The sequence below is a fragment of the Erythrolamprus reginae genome, chromosome 3, assembly GCF_031021105.1.
Source record: "Erythrolamprus reginae isolate rEryReg1 chromosome 3, rEryReg1.hap1, whole genome shotgun sequence".
In the NCBI taxonomy this organism is placed as follows: Eukaryota; Metazoa; Chordata; class Lepidosauria; order Squamata; family Dipsadidae; genus Erythrolamprus; species Erythrolamprus reginae.
In genome coordinates this window covers 119,954,981-119,970,429 of record NC_091952.1, presented here as the reverse complement: position 1 = coordinate 119,970,429, position 15,449 = coordinate 119,954,981, and the positions used below count along the sequence as shown (strand labels likewise).

Sequence of the window (15,449 nt, the reverse complement as noted above, 5' to 3'; positions counted from 1 at the left end):
GGAAGCCGGCGGCTGTGGCAGCTGCTGCAAGAGGCTTCCCCGCTCCTCGCCGATGGCCAGCAGAAGATCGCTCTTGCCCGGCTTCCCCGCGAGGCATCAGGTCAGCATTCTGGGCAGGCGGGCGGCGGACAAGGAGGGGGGAAGCCTCCTGCAGCAGCTGCCACAGCCGCCGGCTTCCCTACCTCCTCGCCCGCTGCCCGCCCGCCCTGGATGCTGACCTGATGGCTCGCGGGGAAGCCGGGCAAGAGCGATCTTCTGCCGGCCATGGGCGAGCGGCGGGGAGTCACCCATGGCCGGCAGAAGATCGCTCTTGCCCGGCTTCCCCGCGAGGCATCAGGTCAGCATTCTGGGTGGGCGGGCGGCGGACAAGGAGGGGGGAAGCCTCCTGCAGCAGCTGCCACAGCCGCCGGCTTCCCCGCCGCCCGCCCATGGCCGGCAGAAGATTGCTCTTGCCCGGCTTCCCGCGAGGCATCAGGTCAGCATTCTGGGCGGGCGAGCGGTGGGGAAGCCGGCGGCTGTGGCAGCTGCTGCAAGAGGCTTCCCCGCCTCCTCAAAGCAGCCTCCCAAACCCGAACTTTCGCTGAGAAGCCCCGCCGCCCGGCTGTCACCTTTTAAAACAGCCGGGGGGCTTCTCAGCCACCTCCCAACGCCGAACCCGGAAGTTCGGGTTTGGCGTTTGGGTTCAGGAGGCTGCTGGGAAGCCCCCCCGGCTGTTTTAAAAGGTGACAGCCGGGCGGCAGCGTTTTGCGGAGGGTTTTTTTTTTGTTGCACGGATTAATTGACTTTACATTGTTTCCTATGAAAAACAATGTTTCGTCTTACGAACCTTTCGTCTTACGAACCTCCCCCTGGAACCAATTAGGTTCGTAAGACGAGGTATGACTGTACAATTTAAACAGGCTAAGCTGCATCTTCATGCATGGTATGCTTTAACTCAATGCGCTAATGAGTAGAATAAAGGAAACTTTTAGTACAGGAAGCTTAAAGGCTTATCTCAACAACAGCATATGTTCCTTTAAAAAAAGAAGGCAGGGAAAGAGGTGGGACGATCACTGAAAAATCTACGTTGGCAACTTTCTCCTTTGTTTTGGCATAGGTGAGGGCAAAAACTTTCTTCAAACAGATATGTTGGCTGGCAGAGAGAATACCAGGATAAGGGAGTTCTGAGGACTAAATTAGATGCATTGTGGTTCACTTGATGCATTAGACTCATTTCTTCCCATAAAGTGATAGAAGTTTTACTCTAAGGGATGCTAGAAAGGAATATAAAGCCTCCTTCTCACATATTTTTCCTCTCCATCATAATATCTCCAAACTTTCTTCTTCCTTTCAACTCCAATGTTCAGAGTAATTATTTTAATAAAGGCATGGCTGCCTTCTTCATTTTCAAACCTCCTGGAAATGTCTGACTTCACCTGCTGTATCTGGGTTGGCAAGCAGTTTTGAGAATTGCTCAACACATTTTGGAAGGCCCCAATCTGGCGAGGGCTGTAATATGGAATAGCTCAAAGATCATTTAAGATGGAGAGACATAAAAGTTTCCTAAGCCATTCCAGAAAAGAAATGCCGACAAATATTCCACTGCAGTTTGAGTTTGTACAACATACTAAACTTTAAATTTGGATCAACAAAATATAATTCCTGTGTTTCCTTAGTATTCCCGATCCAAGAAAATAAATTTGTTGGTCCCACAATATGCTGAAACACAAACTATCCAATTACTATCCAGGGGTGTCAAACGGGATGGATGCCGGGGTGGCAACGCAGGTAGAGTGCTGTACTGCAGGCCACTGAAGCTGACTTGTAGATCTGAAGGTCAGCGGTTCAAATCTCATCACCGGCTCAAGGTTGACTCATCCTTCCATCCTTCCGAGGTGGGTAAAATGAGGACTCCGATTGTGGGGGCAATAGCCTAGCTCTGTTAAAAAAGTGCTATTGCTAACATGTTGTAAGCCGCCCTGAGTCTAAGGAGAAGGGCGGCATAAAAATCAAATAGATAGATAGATAGATAGATAGATAGATAGATAGATAGATAGATAGATAGATAGATAGATAGATAGATAGATAGACAAACAAACAAAATAAAATAAAATCATGTACTGGCCACGCCCAGTTTAGCAAAGGGGTGAAAAGTCAGGATACATCACATGATGACGCTGTGATGATGTGAGATTGACACAGGGGTGAAATTTATTTTATTTATTAATTGGATTTCTATGCCGCCCCTCTCCAAAGACTCGGGGCGGCTCCCGGTTCGCTGGTACTTGTTGGTCGTCAGAGAGCCAATCACGAAGGCAGTGCAAGGCTCTTCCCACCTGCCCAGATGCCACCATTTGGATTCTTTGCACATGTGCAGAGGGTAAAAAAAACCCAAATTGCGGCATCTGGGTGGGTGGGCGGAGCCTCACGCTTTCTTCGGAACTGGCTCTGCAACGACCGACAGGCACAAGCGAACCGGTAGCATTTCACCCCTGGATTGACACCACTGCTTTAGTCCAATCTAAGATGTATAGATACAGAGTTGTATAACACTGGTTTTCCACAGAGAAGGACTTTAATTCTTCAAGCTACTGGGAAGAAATAAATTGGATGGATAAAGTATTCTGGATGATTTCGAGAATAGATTTCATTTGCTTATTCCTAATCTTAGTTCCTCTGCCTTTTTGGTTTTTATTAAAATAGTGGGCCTTCTCCGGGTCCCGTCAACTAAACAATGTTGTTTGGCGGGGCCCAGGAGAAGAGCCTTCTCTGTGGTGGCCTCGGCCCTCTGGAACCAACTCCCCCTGGAGATTAGAATTGCCCCCACCCTCCTCGCATTTCGTAAGCTCCTTAAAACCCACCTCTGCCGTCAGGCATGGGGGAACTGAGATACTCTTTCCCCCTAGACCTTTACAATTTATGCATGGTATGTTTGTTTGTAGGTATGATTGGTTTTAAAATATGGGTTTTTTAGTTGTTGTAGTATTGGATTTACATGCTGTTTTTATTATTGCTGTTAGCCGCCCCGAGTCTACGGAGAGGGGCAGCATACAAATCCAATAAATAAATAAATAAATTACTTCTACAGGTACATGCAGAAAAAGTAGCTACATTGATCACTCTAAGTTATATCTAGATCAACCCCATAAGTACACCTGATGAATTATTCATAGCTGATGTGGATTTTCCCCTCCTTTCTTCACAAATCCAGAGAAATACATGGAAGGAATGTATGAAATATGTTGAAGGGATGGACAATAAAAAATAAATAAAACACAGGATACAACGGGAAAAGGAAAGTTACATCATTGGAACAAATGGATCGATAGATAAGAGTCCATGTGGTTTGGGGGTCAAAAAGAGAAGTAATTTATAGTCAAAATGTAATGAGATGTGTTGTGGGTAAATTGGAGAATTACTAACACATCTCCTTGGAAATTTTTTTTTTTTAATTAAAGATACCAGGGGCGAAGGGAGGAAGATTTGGATCATGAGTCAAATGGTGGATGCAACTATGACAAATTCATTAGAGAATAAGAGAGTTTTGTCTGACGGAGAAAAGAAGAACCGAAGGAGGGAAAGAGACCATTTATACTTGTCAGAGTCAGCACATTCTTTAGATTTCTTCCAGGAGGGTACCACAGACTAGTACCAGGAATGGATAATGTGGGCAGAGGCAATAAGCCAAGCTTGCTCTGTCAAGGTGCAATGAAGGAGAAGGAGGAGAAAGGCCTGCAAGAGACCCCCCTGCATTATTCCAGGATATAGTTGAATCAGCCTTTGCCTTTAGATTAACCCCATGATTGGAAACATTCCAGAACGAGCCTCGTGGTCTCTCTATTCTTCTATTGTATCGAAAGTTCAGATGAAGTACCCTAAATGCCCCAAGGCACTTTCGGTCAAAGGCTCTGCTACTGTATACAATTGGTGCGAAAACACCAACATGCCTTTTCCCGAAAGCTGTCATTTTGTTAGGTTTCTGACAGCTGAAACATTTCTGGTGCCTGAGAAGCCTTTCTTGGCTTTCATGTCAGCTTGCTGTCAGAGTGGAATGATGCCCTTAGTGGCACTTAGCTCCTCTGGGAGGCCTTTTGACCTGCAATCCAATTGAGAGTTGCTGCATTTTACAACTTTGCCTTAGGAAATGAAATCTGAATTGAAAAAGGATCCTCCTGAAAGGAGAGACAGAGAATTTGTCCATTTGCGGAGAAGTTTGCAGGGGTTCTCCTGAACACGCTTGAAGAGCAGGTGGCAGGCTTGGCTAGGATGCCCCTTTTAAAGCTCTATGTCGCGAGGCAATTTATCCCATTCCTAGACTGGGAAGCAGTGCGTAAGGTCATTATGCCTTGATTAAATTTGAGTACTGCAAAGAGCTTTACATGGGGCTGATTTTGAAGAGTTTCCCAATCTTCAGCTGGTGCAAAAGTGGTGTTGGTGTTCCCGATACGCCTCTTCTCGTAGGGTGGAGCCAACCAGCCAAACAGTCCTGATTGGCTGGATGGATGATGTCATCCCATACTTGGATGTTGGCTCCAACCACTATGGAGAATACACTATTGTTTGGTACATGTAATACCTCTGATCCATTAGATGTATAGGATGTAATATGGCAAATGATTTAGCTTTACTAGATAAGTAGTCAAAGCAATGGAAACAGCAGTTTAATGTTTCCAAATGTAAAATAATGCACTTGGGAAAAAGGAATCCTCAATCTGAGTATTGTATTGGCAGTTCTGTGTTAGCAAAAACTTCAGAAGAAAAGGATTTAGGGCTAGTGATTTCTGACAGTCTCAAAATGGGTGAACAGTGAACAGTGCAGTCGGGCAGTAGGGAAAGCAAGTAGAATGCTTGGCTGCATAGCTAGATATATAACAAGCAGGAAGAAGGAGATTGTGACCCCGCTGTATAGAGCACTGGTGAGACCACATTTGGAATACTGTGTCCAGTTCTGGAGACCTCACCTACAAAAAGATATTGATAAAATCGAACGAGTCCAAAGATGGGCTACAAAAATGGTGGAAGGTCTTAAGCATAAAACGTATCAGGAAAGACTTAATGAACTCAATGTGTATAGTCTGGAGGACAGAGGGAAAGGGGGGGACATGATCAAAACATTTAAATATGTTAAATGGTTAAATAATAAGTTAAATAAGGTTAGGGAGGGAAGTGTTTTTAATAGGAAAGTGAACACAAGAACAAGGGGGCACAATCTGAGGTTAGTTGGGGGAAAGATCAGAAGCAACATGAGAAAATATTATTTTACTGAAAGAGTAGTAGATGCTTGGAACAAACTTCCAGCAGAAATGGTTGGCAAATCCACAGTAGCTGAATTTAAACATGTCTGAGATAAACATATATCCATCCTAAGATAAAATACTGTACAGGAAATAGTATAAGGGCAGACTAGATGGACCATGAGGGCTTTTTCTGCCGTCAATCTTCTATGTTTCTATGATGTCACTTTGCTTCTAGGTTTATTATTTATTTATTTATTATTTAGATTTGTATGCCGCCCCTCTCCGCAGACTCGGGGCGGCTCACAACAAAGTGAAAACAATTTACAACAAATCTAAATTACTGTTTAAAAATATTTTAAAAACCCCATTTTCTAAACAAACATACATGCAGACATATCATTCATAAATTGTATATGCCCGGGGGAGATGTCTCAGTTCCCCCATGCCTGACGACAAAGGTGGGTCTTAAGGAGCTTACAAAAGGCAAGGAGAGTAGGGGCAGTTCTAATCTCTGGGGGGAGTTGGTTCCAGAGGGCTGGGGCCGCCACAGAGAAGGCTCTTCCCCTGGGGCCCGCCAACTGACATTGTTTAGTTGACGGGACCCGGAGAAGGCCCACTCTGTGGGACCTAATCGGTCGCTGGGATTCGTGCGGCAGCAGGCGGTCTCGGAGATATTCTGGTCCAGTGCCATGGAGGGCTTTAAAGGTCATAACCAACACTTTGAATTGTGACCGGAAATTGATCGGCAACCAATGCAGACTGCGGAGTGTTGGTGAAACATGGGCATACCTAGGTAAGCCCATGACTGCTCTCGCAGCTGCATTCTGCACGATCTGGAGTTTCCGAACACTTTTCAAAGGTAGCCCCATGTAGAGAGCATTACAGTAGTTGAACCTCGAGGTGATGAGGGCATGAGTGACTGTGAGCAGTGAGTCCCGGTCCAGATAGGGTCGCAACTGGTGCACAGGTTATTCTAGATCCCATCCATTAGAGGCTGTCATGTTGCAGGACCCAGGAAAACAGCCTTTCGTGTGGTGGTGCCTGTCCTCTGGCACAGCATTTCTTCAAAGATCAGAACTGATTTTACACCATAACAATAGCAATAGCATTTACACTTATATACCGTTTCACAGTGCTATACAGCCCCCTCTAAGCGGTTTACAGAGTGAGCATATTGCCGCCAACAATCTGGGTCCTCATTTTACCGACCTTGGAAGAATGAAGCCCACTGAGGTTCGATCTGGCAAACTGCTGGCAACCGGGTGATCAGCAGAAGTAGCTTGCAGTACTGCACTCTAACCATTGCATCACCAGTGAGGACTTGATTTTGTCATTGAGCCTGGAAGCCTGGATGTAGCTTTGAACCGTTGCTAGACCACCAGTCATAAGTTGAGGAGTACCTGTATTATTATTTTTTTAGAATCATTAGCTGACCAAAGTACTGTACATGTCTTTTGGTTTAAGGCTTTCATTCTGTCCCAAATTCTTAACAACAAATGTAAGTCTGCTGGAAAATTCTATTCTGATTATGAACATTGAAGTTCAACATACTGTATCTGGAAATCAAAACAGAGGAGAAGGTTATCAGTACTTGGATGCCGGCTGACTATAAACTGGAAGTCTCCATGCAATGTGTTTGCTGCTTCTCACTAAGAGCTCTTTCTTTTCATTGCTTTTACATGCAGTTTTGGCATACTTCCTGACATTCCCTTCACTTTAATCTCTGTCAGTCAATACAACCATTGACCGTGAAGGCTGGGGAAACAGTTTGAAAATCAAATACATACTGATAAATAGGTCTCAATTTGGGGACACCTGTTCTACAATATGGGCAGTAAGGACAGGAAACGAATGCAGAGCTCATTTTGAAGCTTATAATACATGGAATCTCATATAATGTGGCTGTAATACAAATTTTACATAAGGATGCTTTAAAGCACTGGCCCCTCAACCCTTTGGGGCAACAATTCCATGGAGAAGCATTTTTTCCGCAGACTGGAGGGGTTGTGATTTCGTGTGCTGCTTGTATCCTGCAGATGGGACTCTGCTTGTTTGCGTGCCCTGATTTCTGGCATGTTGCTGACCAAGGCCAGTCCACGGAGTAGGGGCTAGGGACCACCCACTTTAAGACTTTTGGCTATATTCTATGAAGCAATCATAAGATTACTATCAAGACTAAGAAGGAAATTAATGTTAGCTGGAGGATCTTGCCCCAAATAGTGTATGTTTGTCATGGTCTTTTCTTCTTTCCTTATAATATAAAGCATCCATTTTATCAGTATATAAGAGCATTTTGTGGCCCAGTATTCTCTTTTTATCAGTAAAGGCCAATGCTGGGCAAAGTCCCTTAATGTTTTGGTTTAATGTCCCATATGGAGAATTTTTAAACTATTTTCACCTCATTGATCAGTAAAAATGCAAACCTAGGTGTATGGACTCAGAAATAAGACGCAGCTGATGACGCATGAGGCTGCAGATCTAGAATGGTACCTCACTTCTAATATGAGCAGTTTTAAATCAACATATATTTATTACAGGTAGTCTCCAACTTACATCAGTTCATTTAGTGGCCATTCAAAGTTACAGCAGCTATGAAAAAAGTGACAGGACCATTTTTTCACACTTATGACCGCTAAATCGGTGGCGCAGTGGTTAGAGTGCAGTACTGCAAGCTACATCTGTTGATCACCAGTTGCCAGCAGTTTGGCAGATCAAATCTCAGTAGGCTCAAGGTTGACTCAGCCTTCCACCCTTCCAAGGTCAATTAAACGAGGACCCAGATTGTTGGGGGCAATATGCTTACTCACTGTAAACTGCTTAGAGAGGACTATAAAGCCCTGTGAAGCAGTATATAAATCTAAATGCTAAATCTAATTCTAAATGCTAAGGCACCTCCCAGCCCCAGGTTGAGTCAAAATTCAGACAACAGGCAACTGACTCACTTATATGACGGTTGCAGAGTGGCAGGCAGTGTTCCCTCTAATTTTGGGGGGGGGGGGGCGGAAAAGTATAGTATCTGAGCGGCAGTCCCTTCAGGACTGGGTGGCACAGAAATAATAAATAAATGAATGAATGAACGAACGAACAAACAAACAAACAAACAAACAAACAAAAAACCCACCCTGTTTTGCCTCAGAGAATTTCAAAATAAAATACTGTACTGTGTGTCTATAACAGTGAGTTCATAATAGGGCAACTCTATCAATATCAAAATGCCACTTAAATAGTTGAGCTAGTTTCAAACTAGATTTTGATTTTCTTTCTCTCTTCCTTACTCCCATTCTTTTTCTTTCTCTTTTCCTTCCTCTCTTTTTTCTATCTGTTTCTCTCTCTTCCTCTCTTCCTCTCTCACTCTTTCCCTCTCGGCTTCTGGGCAGGTTTGGAAAACTCTGAGTTGATGATGATTTTTAAGTGAGCGATTGCTCACTGCTCAGCTTAGAGGGAACTATGGTGGCAGGATCAACTCTTGCAAACCTCTGACAAGCAAAGTCAATGGAGAAGCCAGATTTACTTAACAGCAATGTTATTAACTTATCAACCACAGCGATTCACTTAAACAATTGTGACAAGAAAGATAATAAAATGGGGCAAAATTCACTTAACAAATGTCTCACTTAGCAACAAAAAATGGGCTCAATTATGGTCAAGGACTACCTGTACAGTATTTGCCTTTTCTGGACAAAGGAATCAGCAAACCCCAAGGACTGCTGTTAAAAGCTGAAAATGCAAGTCAAATGAAGAATCTGATCCATCTGATCTGGATTCTAAAAGATGGCTAAATATTTTAACTAATCCAAATGACTGGTGGGAAGTTATGATAGCACAAGGAAATGAACACAGAGCAATGCAGTATGGCTTAGACGATTTTTAAAAATCCCTTGTTTGCCTTGTAAAATTACTCACATTACAATTTCCTTGTTTCACTGGACTTTCTCATAAGTGACAGACAGACCATGAACAAAAAAGGCCTGTCCTGTAATCTGTGGTATGTGTTATTCCACTGAGTGAAGTTTTCTGAAATAATTTTGACAAGCCAGAAGGATAATACCTAAAAGGTAAAGGGAGTGAATCATCTTCATACTTGAATTATATATTTCCCACAGTTTGAAGCGCAGCCCATGCATTCCAGCTTGTCTTGTACATTTCACTTCACATCTAGGAAAGAAAATTGCATTCTTTCTGAGCTCTACAAACACTAGGTCATCAGCAAAGTTGTTTCAAGCCCTTTGTGTTACACCAGGACATTATTGTTTTACAATAAAAAGGATAACTGTGCGGGCGGATTGTGTAAAGAAGTTTTCTGTTGTGGTTTACAGTGTCAACAAATGTTGAGAGTACCACGTCACAGCATGCTACCTGAAGCATTATATTTTTTTAGGTGTCATCTAATTTTCTATGGATGACTTTTAGAAAATACAACTCATGAAAAGCAATGATATGAGATGCTCTCCTTAAATAGGATAAATTATTCCTAGGGATTCTGTGTTCGGAATCAGGAGACAGTTGTGATTAGTCCAGAAGGAATATATTGAAAGAGCCCTCAAGGTTTTTTCTTGAATGCATAAGATAACCTAGTTAAGGTTCTGTCTGATCCCTATTCCAGATTTTTCATTCAAGCAACCTTGTTAGTTTAAAGCTACTAACCCAAGATAGCTTTATTTTCCTCTAATCCAAGATTTGGTTCTGTCTAAACCATCCAAAAACAATTAAGATTTCAGGATATGTCCTTCAACATGTACAATATAGCTGCTCATCCAAATATTCTCTGGAGTAAATAATGTTATGCAAAGGTAGCAAATGAGAAATTTAAAAATGCCCCCCCCCCAAAAAAAAATCAAAGCCCTGAGGAAGGGAAAAGGAAAAAGTTAAATCTAATTCACATTGAATCATATATTACTTCAGTATAGCACTTCATATCTTGCCTTTTGTTTTTAATCTTCTCAACTCCCTCTTATTATTATTATTATTTATTGGATTTGTATGCCGCCCCTCTCCGCAGATTCGGGGTGGCTAACAACAATGATAAAAAACAACATGTAACAATCCAATTTAATAAAACAACTAAAAACCCTTATTATAAAAACCAAACATACACACAAACATACCATACATAACTTGTAATGGCCTAGGGGAAGGAATATCCTAACTCCCCTATGCCTGGCGACAAAGGTGGGTCTTGAGTAATTTGCGAAAGACAAGGAGGGTAGGGGCCGTTCTAATCTCTGGGGGGAGTTGATTCCAGAGGGCCGGGGCCACCACAGAGAAGGCTCTTCCCCTGGAGCCCGCCAAACGACACTGTTTGGTCGACGGGACCCGGAGAAGGCCAACTCTGTGGGACCTTATCGGCCGCTGGGATTCGTGCGGTAGAAGGCAGTTCCGAAGGATATCATCAACTTCATTCAAAGACTTTCTTGATCTCCACCTTCCTTTTAACTTATTCATTCTTCTGTTGAATGTGCAATGTGATCAACATTCATTCTCTCTCTATAACCTCATTGACCTCCCCTAAAACTGGTTACACACTTTGTATTCAATCAACATTCATTTATCACCCATTCATCCTTGATAACCTCTCTTCTTCATAGAAATACTTCTTTCTACCATATTCAACATGCACTTGTATTTCCTCTGAAGTGTAATAACCAATACAGTACTCACTCCATACAACAAAGATGGTAGATGCATACCTTTATACTCAGCTATTTTTGATACTGCTGCCATTACTATATTTGAATTGGTTTTACAATCCCATCACTCCAAAGCTTGTGTCTTTAGACGGAAGCAAACATTCAAGGTCTATCATGAGTGAAATTCTGTTAATCACTCACTAGCATGCCTATCTTTCCACTGCAGCTTCCCACTGTCTGGGATAATAATGCACAAGGTGCTGACCTAGTGCTCTGGGGACGAATATTTTCTAACATATCTCAAGCAGTACAAAAGGTAAGTAAACATGGTTTAAAATTTTTAATTTTGTAGGCCAATTTCTCTAGAAGGTTTCTGGTTGGAGACGATGATTGTGTTGGGTACAATCTAGTTATTAGAGTAAATGGCTTTATTCAAGACCAATGTGGAAACTACATATTACCCAGATCTGACCACACTATTCTGGCCCTGGAGACAGAAATCCTCATACATTTTTCTGAGATTAAAATTGCTAAAATAACAGTGTGGCAATGCTTGGGTTTTCTTCTAATGATAGCCTTTTATCTGCTGCTCCACTCTGGCAAAATCCTCTGGCTCTCCCACCCATTAAATTGCCCCTTTAAATTGAGGCAATTTAAAATCTATCATCATTACTAGTTTTTGGCACAGCAATAATTGGGTAATTCCAGAAAACACAGCCAGATGGTAGTCAGTGGAAGTGGTAGAGTCAGTGGGAATGGAGGGCTTTAAGAGTACCATGTCTATTTATTTATTTTCTTTTTAGCCTCTGATCAAGAAGGGGCCAGGTTTCCTTATCTTTATTTACAGTAGTGTTCTTTGATCCATAGAGGCTGTAGTGGTTCTTAATTTAAAAACCATTCATCAAGATCCTTTTTTTTTTCATGCCAGTTAATTCACAGGCCAAGCGCTCAAGTGCTTTTGTCAACACTTCAGCCACTTCTTCAAGAGGAAGAACCAGCATCCTTACTGCAGTTGCTGAGTATTTTATCCAACCTCTTCTGTGGTTACCCAGAGGGAGCTGGATCCAGAATACTCTCTCTAAACTGGTATGAAGATAACAATTACAAGGCCTTCCTTGGAATTGATGCTAAAGAAAAGGAATCCGTTTATTTTTACGACAACTCAACCAGTAAGTCTCCCATTTGGATCATGACTTCATGTGAGAATGATGGATTGGCCTAGACAGTGATAGTGTCCCTACCCTCTTAGTCATTTGGACTGTTTGGACTGAACAATTAGTGTTTCATCTGGGTTAAGGCAAAAAGCAGCTGCAATCATTAAGGGAGGGATCTGATAGCTGTGTATCTTTGCTGGCAGTGCAAGGGTGCTGTCTTCTTTGAGACTGGTAGTATTTTGAGAACTACCAGGTGCTTCAAAGAGAGCTACCAAAGACTCAGATATGGGCAGTGGTAGAACTTCCATCCACTAAAAAAAATAAAAGATTTATGTAAAACCTACGAAATGGTTCTTGCAGAAAATTCTTTTGTTAAAAAAATGCTTGATCTAAAAAGCTGGTTCCTATGGTTAAATAACTGGGGATGGAATTCCTATGTTCCTTAATTATTTGTAGAAGTAATAAGCATGAGATACAAACAAGAAAAAAATAACATATACAAGTTATTATATTAAGTGCTAGTTAATGAGAAATGTCTGCTTGGTTTGTTTTCACTGAACTTCCTACATTTCTACTTAATCACAGCATATTAAGTGTAGATGGTCTTATTAGGGACTTATAAATAAGTTACATTCAATGGCATCTTTTGCTTTCGATGTTGGCAACAATTTATCTGGTTTTATTATTTTTCAATAATCTTCACAATTCACGAATAACTTTTATTTTTGTATAATCCACAAACTAGCTAGTTATCTTAAATTCTTTCCCTATTCTGAGGCTCTTGATCTATAAAAAAAATTGAGCAAGTAGGATCAATCCAATAGTAAGGCGAAGTTTTTAATGAATATTTGATAGAATTTGAGGTATCCCAAAGTTATTGCGAAGGTACAGATGCCCAGTTTGTTACCGAAATGTATACAGGTCAATAGAAATAAATAAAAAGTTGTTGCTTTTGTGTGTCACGTTTGTATGATCTGGAGACTCCAAAGCTAAGCATTAAAAAAAACCATTTGTCATATGATGATATGTTTCTTTATAAGAATACATTTTATTATAATGAAGTCCAGTCTATCTTGAAGTGCAGGATGTTTGATTAGGGAAATGTATGATGTATGATTATTCTGTTTTTGTTCTAATGTCATGTAAATATTAATGTTGTTATTCATTTCACTGATAGATCTTTTAAAGTTTGCACAAATAAAAATTTAGGAAAAAGTAACCAACATTTTTTCTCATTTCTCTTTTACTTTAAAAACAAAACAAAAATGGAACTGGCCATGGCCAGTTTGAGTTTTCTATTCCAACATTCAAAATTTCAAGAATTAGGCAAGAACCTAAAAAATAAAAGAACAGGGGGGACGGGGAATTGAGGGGGAAGGCCATGTCTGCTGTACAATGCTCTCAATAAATGTATTATTTCTCTTCCCCGATTTTTATTCTTCTGTTTTTGTAACCAGGAGCATGGCAGATATACAAATACAGAACAAGTTGTTCTGCCCAGTCTGCTCAGTTCATAGGGATCACGATTTTTATTTATTTTATTTTTATTTATTTATTTTGTCCAATACACAACGAGGGTTTTAGTGGGTATATATATATACTGTACACACATAGTAAAATACATGATGAAGGTTATAGAGGAGATACTCATAGTAAAATATATCTAAGAAAGAATAGAAAAGAAGATATATTAATAGAACATATCAATGAAAGAATAGAAGAAGAGATATAGGAATAGAAGAAAGGTATAGGAGATATAGGAGAGGAATAGGACAGGGGACACAAGGCACTCTAGTGCACTTGTACTCGCCCCTTACTGACCTCTTAGGAATCTGGATAGGTCAACCGTAGATAATCTAAGGGTAAAGTTTTGGGGGTTTGGGGATGACACTATGGAGTCCAGTAATGAGTTCCACGCTTCGACAACTCGATTACTGAAGTCATATTTTTTACAGTCAAGTTTGGAGCGGTTAATATTAAGTTTAAATTGTGTGCTCTTGTGTTGTTGTGGTTGAAGTTGAAGTTGAAGTAGTTGCCGACAGGCCAGGATGTTGCAGCATATGATCTTGTGGGCAATACTTAGATCTTGTTTAAGGCGTCTTAGTTCTAAGCTTTCTAGGCCCAGGATTGAAAGTCTAGTCTCGTAGTATTTCGACTGGAGGAGTGAAGGGCTCTTCTGGTAAAGTATCTTTGGACATTTTCAAGGGTGTTAATGTCTGAGATGCGATATGGGTTCCAGACAGAAATATGAATAGTAATATGAAAAGATCCTTTCAGGAGAATTGACTTTGTCTGCAGGATGCATTGAACAATGAGAGTAGCTCAGCATTATATAATGTAAGTTGTTTTTTCCCCTTATCCTCTTCTAACAGCACTCTTTTGTAATCAGCTGATACAAACCATGGAATCAAACACTTTAACCAAAATAATTTGGAGAACTATGAAACCATTGCTGATGGGGAAAATCCTCTTCACTCCTGATTCACCTGCAATACAGAAGATACTGAAAAATGTAAGAATTTCTCCTCTCCCTTCTTCCCTTTCTAATTATTTCTACCAGCAGTATTTTTGTTTGTTTGCTTATATTTCATGTTTCTAGATTGCCCATCTCTCTCCTTTCTTAAAGCACTTTAGGAGAAAGGTCTATTCAACTAATCTTAAGTTATTATCACTAAAATATTTATTAAGTTATTATCACCAAAAGGAAGAGGGAGATTGTGATCCCCTTATATAGAGCACTGGTGAGACCACATTTGGAGTACTGTGTTCAGTTCTGGAGACCTCACTTACAAAAAGATATTGACAAAATTGAAGGGGTCCAAAGACGGGCTACAAGAATGGTGGAAGGTCTTAAGCATAAAACGTATCAGGAAAGACTTAGTGAACTCAATCTGTATAGTCTGGAGGACAGAAGGAAAAGGGGGGACATGATCGAAATATTTAAATATGTTAAAGGGTTAAATAAGGTTCAGGAGGGAAGTGTTTTTAATAGGAAAGTGAACACAAGAACAAGGGGACACAATCTGAAGTTAGTTGGGGGAAAGATCAAAAGCAACGTGAGAAAATATTATTTCACTGAAAGAGTAGTAGATCCTTGAAACAAACTTCCAGCAGACGTGGTTGGTAAATCCACAGTAACTGAATTTAAACATGCCTGGGATAAACATATATCCATCCTAAGATAAAATACAGAAAATAGTATAAGGGCAGACTAGATGGACCATGAGGTCTTTTTCTGCTGTCAGTCTTCTATGTTTCTATGTTTCTAAATACATTTCATTCTCTTAAACAAACAAACACACACACACACACACAAACACATCCTGAATAGTTAGGGCGTGAAGAAAAAATGTTTTTCTTCCTAATTCAGTGGCTCACAATGTTTAGATAATTTTAGGAGAAATTTCAAAAAATATTTATGGACTTGTACTTACATCTCATTTCAAAGAATG

General features: G+C 40.9%; 1 protein-coding gene across 1 annotated transcript in view; it reads left to right on the top strand.

The window, feature by feature from the left end:
- ABCA4 (ATP binding cassette subfamily A member 4) overlaps positions 1 to 15,449 on the top strand; it is a 193,023-nt gene that overhangs the window by 29,567 nt on the left and 148,007 nt on the right. The window contains exons 8-10 of the mRNA XM_070746513.1: positions 11,070 to 11,159; positions 11,772 to 12,012; positions 14,370 to 14,509. Of these exons, the coding sequence (XP_070602614.1) occupies positions 11,070 to 11,159; positions 11,772 to 12,012; positions 14,370 to 14,509 (471 nt within the window). The remainder of the gene's footprint in view (positions 1 to 11,069; positions 11,160 to 11,771; positions 12,013 to 14,369; positions 14,510 to 15,449) is intronic.